Source organism: Phalaenopsis equestris, unplaced genomic scaffold, assembly GCF_001263595.1.
Source record: "Phalaenopsis equestris unplaced genomic scaffold, ASM126359v1 Scaffold000417, whole genome shotgun sequence".
Taxonomy (NCBI): domain Eukaryota; kingdom Viridiplantae; phylum Streptophyta; class Magnoliopsida; order Asparagales; family Orchidaceae; genus Phalaenopsis; species Phalaenopsis equestris.
The window spans coordinates 227,706-234,637 of NW_018164858.1; the positions used below are offsets into that span (position 1 = coordinate 227,706).

General features: G+C 33.6%; 2 protein-coding genes across 5 annotated transcripts in view; one reads left to right on the forward strand and one right to left on the reverse strand.

Annotated features, from left to right (window-relative positions):
- The window catches only part of LOC110027146 (probable anion transporter 6, chloroplastic), a 141,725-nt gene that overhangs the window by 117,010 nt on the left and 17,783 nt on the right, over positions 1-6,932 (reverse strand). For all 3 annotated transcript variants that reach the window (XR_002294305.1, XR_002294304.1, XM_020728457.1), the window contains exon 2: positions 4,776-4,921. Coding sequence is in view for 1 of the 3 variants with exons in the window: in XM_020728457.1 (XP_020584116.1) it covers positions 4,776-4,921 (146 nt within the window). In the remaining 2 variants the exon portion in view is untranslated. The remainder of the gene's footprint in view (positions 1-4,775; positions 4,922-6,932) is intronic.
- The window catches only part of LOC110027145 (cysteine--tRNA ligase, chloroplastic/mitochondrial), a 120,719-nt gene that overhangs the window by 17,317 nt on the left and 96,470 nt on the right, over positions 1-6,932 (forward strand). The window lies entirely within an intron of this gene.

Consider the following 6,932-nt stretch of genomic DNA (forward strand, 5'->3'; position numbering starts at 1 on the left):
AAAACTCTCTTTTCCCCCTTTTAAGCGCCGACAGGACCCTTGGAGATCGTCACCACCTCAAACGAGTTACAGCCGAAGCAACTTCTCATTGTCGGGTACAACCCTCGAAGGGCAAGAATGCCTTTAAGGCAACACTCTTAAGAACTCACCTCAAATCTCAGAAAACAACACCTATATAAAGAAGGATTAGTAGATAAAATAAGAAAAGAGTATTAGGAAACAGATATAATAAGCAATGTGAGGTCTAGGAAAGAGGTAGAGAAAAAGTAATTATAATAGGAAAGCATCAGGAAAGGAAAGTAAAGAAATGAAAGGGATTAAATAAGAAAAGAGGACCGTGGTTATTGTAGCACCTACAGAAATGCGTGCACGGTACTGTAGCTGCTACAGTACCGCAGGCAATAAACTCCCGCGTTAGTGAAGAAATGTCAATTACACAAATTTAAGAATTTTAAGATCTACTTTGGATTAAGGATAGGTGAAGTAAAGAAAGGGTTGCTTTATTTGACCCTGTATTCACATTACATATTTTTATTTCACTTATTTAATCTAGTTAAAAAATCATGAAGTCCCACATGAGAGTTATGAATATTATTGTAGTCATATCCTGAATATGAGTTACTTGAGGGCAAATAATAGGTAATTTTGAGAGAATTGATGCGATGGTAAATTTACGTTATTTCATCGCATTTTATTCTGCATTTATATCCCTATTTATCACAGATTTATGCCTGTAGAAGGTTATTTTGGTGTTTTCCAGATTAAGTGGCTAAAACGCACATTTCAGAGTGAGAAAACGACATCTTCCAAGACACCATCATGGCGTGACCACACCCAAAAGCGGCATAATTATGTTGTTTGCTTTGTATGAGTGGGGTAGTTATGCCAGATTTGGTTTTGTCTACACTGATTACAGCTTAACAATGTTGTATTCGGGCGTGGTCACACTGCTTCTTCAACCTAGCAGGCATGGCTACATCGGATTTGGACACAGTAATTTTCTTTCAAATTTTAAGGTACGGCAACAACCATCGGACGATGGTCTGGATATAGCTTTTCCTTAAGATTTTAAGCAAGCACTTTTTTTAACTCATGGAGAATGTAATAAAGCAGCCCATTTTTGTGTGAGGCATGCTTTGGATATATCTTTTGTTTGGTATAGTCACACTTGTGACCCCGATTTTTTTAGCGTGGTTGAGGAAGATGCCAACCATGTTGTTTCTTTAGTGCAGCTTTCTTAGCTCCCTTCTGTACGTTTTGATTTTACTTTTTTAATGCAAAGTTCACACCTTTCAAGGGTTTGGACGTAGTTACGCCGCTGCATCTTCTCTACATGAAAAGAGCTCCTCTTGCTAAATTGGGGCATGGGCTACAAGAGGAAGTGTTACGACGCATCTCAAGGAATCTTTGGCTGGTGGAGGCTAAATTTAGAGAGAACTTTGGAGAGTTTTAGGGTTCCTTTAAGACTTCCTCTTGCTTTCCCCAGGGAGAAAACTAAAGAGTTTTTTTTTTCTCTTCTTTCCCCTCTTGTTTCATATTTTCTTTGAAAGATTTTGCATAAGAGGAAGATCTACTGCCGTTGAGGAGAAGATAATCTTGGTTGTAAGTCATTTTTTACATTGTAATGTTGCTTGTATTGTTGATTTCAATAGATTGCCTTGTGTTGTTTTATTTCTCCATTAGTAGCCAAATCTTTTTTGTGCCTCTGTGATGTAGGGATAGTAATTTTTTTCATGATTTTCTCATATGTTTTCCTCTTAATGTTCTCTAAACTTTTCAAGTATCCAAGTAGTTGGTTAACCTTCTAGATTTCATTTACTACTGATCAGGCCAATTAAGATATTAACATTTGTCGTGAAATATGACTTATGTTTGTCGCGTAGTGGAACAATTACGTTAATCACAAAAACCTAGTCGAATAGGAAAATTCTAGTTAGAGTTTTACAACCTAGATAGGAGATTGGAAGAATCTTTGAAAGCATTATAAGGTTAAGGGAAACTTAACCTTATGGGTTTTTTATTCTTCCTCTAACCTACGCATAGGATTGAGGAGCAAACATCATCCCTGGTTGATAGGGAAAACCAAGAATAATCACGGAATAAAACTCCACCCGAGTCACAAAGAAATGAACCTCATCTCTCTGGAAGAACATTAAGAGCTTTTGTTTTTTATTTTCCAAGATCTTGATTTCATTTTATGATTTTTGTTTAGATATTAGGATTTGTCCTCTAAAAATTGTGATCGCACTGAGCTAGGTGTCTGAATTAAGTAAACTAGAAATTTTTCAATCAGAATAATCATTAGTCATTTTCCTTATGAGATCGATATGCAGACTCTTATACCGCATATTATCTGACATATATATCTGCATGATTGACCAGCTTACCGCACAACAGTTTTCGGCCATCAAGTATCCATAAGTAAAACATGATAATTTAATTTATATTATGTTCAAAAATGAAAAAAAAAATGACTGGAGGGTTGTCTGGCCGAAAGAAAAAGGAGTGCAATGTATTTTCTTGAAAAGAGTTCTAAAAATTCAATCATTTGATTGGTACAAAAACAAATGAAGTGTAAAATTTTTATGCACGTGAAATTCACTATCTAGTTCATTTTCAATGTATTTGGAATTTATTTGATTTGAGAGAATTCCAAATGCAACACTTTGGTAAAGTGTTGTCCTCAGCCGCCTACCCCTTGCAGCCACCGGTGACCGCACGCCTACACGCTTGCCCATCTACCGCCGCATCTACCTCCTTTCGCAGTTATCAGACATTTGTCATCGCTATCCATTGCATGTCATCACTAACCTTAAGAGGCTTATTTTACATTGAATTCATTTTTCTTCATACTAAATATAAAAATGTAAAATCATGTATTTATTTTACATCGAAACAAGCAATTCAAATAGGGTATTTGGTAGCAAATTTTAATAGGAGTTATAATCAAATTTATTAAATCCAGTCAAACACTAAAACACACGAGTTTCGTAGATTTATGAATTTTTTTATTTAGCGACATATTTTTTCCTTTGAATCTACTTAAATCAAGATTTACTAAACGCAGGGGCAGGGTGAACATAACAAAGTTAAGAAACGCTTAATCCTACTTGCAACCAAACGTCCACTAGGATATTCCAAATACAATACATTACTTTAAGATTGCATTCCCCTTTTCAGCAAATCAAAAGTTTAAATTTTAGATTAAAATTAATACAAAAAATTACAGCACCAAAAAAACAAGCATTCAAAAATTTGTGATCCTACTTCCATGCAGTTATTGATAACTACAAGAGTTAGTAATAGAAATTCATAAGAAAATTATCATCAATTAATCAAATCCAAAGTTAACTTGCCCTTTGATGCAAATGTTTAAATAACAATATGCAGGCGCTGAGACAAACATAATGAAATTTTAAGTATGGAACTTGCTTTTGTTATTTTTATTTCATAGTTTTGATTTTATACAGATTAAACATACCTATGATAATGATCCCAATAAAGAATGGATGTTGTTATCTAATCGGTTCACTGTTAGCACTTTGGTTCAGCAATTGGTTCACTATTTACTTCCTTTCAGCAGCTAGTCTTTGGTCCTCTATGTCTGCTGTCCTAGTGGTTGTCGATCCGGCAGTTAGAAATTGCTGCTTCAATGCTTCCTTGAATTGCAACTTGTACATTTTGATCTAGTAGTAGGAGTCAATGTTTTGGAAGGCTACAATCACTAATTTGCATCTTTTAAATTCAAGTACTATAGTGGGATTACAGTAATCACAGTTTTATTACCATTCCACACTGGCACTGTAGCACCTATGAGATTTGTAGCTAGAATTCTAGCAAACACTTATTTTTCTCTCAAACTTTAGAAGCAATGGTTTGAAATAAATTTTATGACTAAGGAGCAAGTATTGATTTATAAGTTCTAAGAAAATCCTTTCACATGGAAATGAGTTAAGGATCTTACTACAAACCCATTTCACTGTTACAATTCATCGACATAGTTTGTGACTGGTTTATGTGTGATTTGATTTGATCAAACTTATGACAATCTAGATTTGATCTAACTTATGACAATCCGGATTTTATTAAGGTGGCATAATCATTATCATTGTGTATTTTTATTAATCACAAATTTCAAGCTAAAATTTCTACCTGGGTGGATCATTACTTTATTATTGTTAATATATTCTATAAATCCTATAAGTTTCATCAAAGAGGAAATTTTTTGCCAAAATTAAAGTTTATAGAGTGCGAACTGGCCATTTGGCCGTAATTTTGAACAACATAGATTTGCACAAGAAAACCCATGCACTAGGACATTCTCACATTTGATTTGATATACAGATTAAAATTGCAACATTATGTCAACTAGAAATAGGACATATTAATTAGGTCAACTAATAAAATAAAAAGTAATGCAATGTAGATGAAACCATGTCAGTTTGGATTCTAAACAACCATAACATAAAAATTTTATAGCGAGCACTCGGAAAGCAGCATTATTCAAATTACAGAAATTCTATGGGGAACTATCGGAACGTTTTCATACTATCTTCAACAGAATTACATAAAAAGAAACAGCTACATAGGATAACTATTACTCATGGTCATGCTAATTCATCATTTTTGGATCAAGGACTTGAATCCTAATTGATTTTGGAAAATCAATCAAAATAACAAATTCCAAAAGTACTCTGAAAACATAAAAACAACATTCAGTAAATAATCTGGCTTAACCTAACAAATGCTTTCATTACACACAACTGAAAACCAACCTTCCACCAAATAATGTTGCCAGCCATCCTCCAGGCAATTGACTCAAGGCATATCCCCAAAAGAATGAAGACTGAACTAGACCAGCAGTGGAAGAGCTCCACCCAAACTGATGTGACATAGGAATTATGGCGACACTCAAGTTAACCTGATACAAGACAATAAATTGTATAAAACAAGAATTTACAAAGAATAGAATAATATAATAGAACAATGACAAGTGAACGTTTATGCACAGAATACATCAAATAAAAAATAAAATAGACTAAAAGAGCATAAGAATCTGTTAAAAAAATTTTAAACGGAAAAGCAGGCTGGTTTGTACCACAATCAGTGTCAAATAGCAACAAATGCCCATCTACATTAATGAATCAAAACCAAGTCTGACATAAAGCAAAGATGAAAGCGCAAACATTAGCTGTATACAATTATCCAAAATAATATAAGGAACAGCATACCATGTAGGAGTAAAGCCCTCAAAATAAATGTCATATATCATTACAATGAATGCAAAGAAATATAATATCATCAAAAATTTAAATCTAAACTCCACATGCCTCAACATGAATTCTAAAATCAGAACAAGCTATGTTGTGTGCATCCATGAACTACAAGAAAGCATTCATTTATTCTGATGCTTATTCATCTTAACTGATTTGGTTTTATTTTAATATATTGATGAATAATTTTGATGATTTGATAAATAATTTTGATGATAATTCAATCAATTTAACAGAGAAAGGGCTGAAAATATTTGATATGCTACTAAAGAAGGCAGTTTGTTACATGACGAAATTCAATGAGGAATGTTTCAAGGTAATTAAAGTGAAAAACCTGCAGAATTTTTTTCCTCACGATCCTACCAAGAAAGTTCGTATTAGATCTATTACCACATAAAATCAAGTTGATAAGAAAAACATATAATGCCAGATCCACCATACGCAGACGTAGCACTACAAATGTCAAATATATCTTTAGCCTACAAAGGTCTTGTCCAATGTCATCCACCCTTTCCAATAAATTCTTCAGAATGCCACCTCCAAGACTGAGCTTTAGATCAGTTTCTGAAACATTGGGGCAAACCAGCTCCGCCAAATAATTCTAATTAAAAAGGAAAGATAAAAAGTATGTTTTTCCAACATGCTGAAACCTAGCGACCCCCAACGGTGGAGCTAGAATTTCTTTTTAGTGAGGGCACAAGTTAAGAATTTTAAAAATACTTTCAATCTACCTTACTTTCTTTTAAATATTGTATATAACTAAAATAAAAAGCTAGTGAAAATATTTAAAATAATTAAAAATTATCTTAAGAGTGATTGTAGACTGTAACGAGAAATCATAAATTCATTTCACATTCTAAGTATTCTCTTTTCTTTTTTGGCATCAAAATTATAATGAAGAATAATGGAGTGAAATTTTATTATAAGTTCTCAAAAGTACAAATTCCATTTATACAGCCCTTGAATATAAAGCATAACTCACATCAATACAATAAATGGCTACACCAACAACAACAACAAAGCCTTCCTCCCACTACGTGGGGTCGGCTACATGAACCCTTTTTTTCCATTGCATCCTATTTAGTGTCATATTTTCATTTAGTTCTAGTAAAATAATATCATATTTTATACAATAAGCCCAAGTCTTCCCAGGTCTACCTCTGCCTTTCTTAAAACAAGTAGAATCTAAAACATCTACTCTTCTAATCGAATCATCAGATGGTCGACGTTTAATGTGACCAAACCATCTAAGACGACTTTCTCTAATTTTTTCTGTCACAGGAGCTACACCAACCGTATTACGGATATATTCATTTCGCATTTTGTCTCTAAGTGTAAAGTCACTCATCCGCCTAATTATTCTCATCTCGACGACACTTAACTTATTATTATGCTTCTCTTTTAAAGGCCAACATTCAGCGCCATAGAGCATTGCAGGTCTCACCACCGTCTTATAAAATTTTCCTTTCAGTCTTAGCGGTACTTTTCTATCACACAAAAGGCCCGAAGCATTCCTCCATTTCAACCAAACAACTTGAATTCTACTATTAACATTTTCATCTATATCACCATTGCTTTGAACAACGAACCCAAGATATCTAAATCATTCACACCTTTTAATAATTCCTTTTAATAATTTCACACTGATCACCCAAAGTC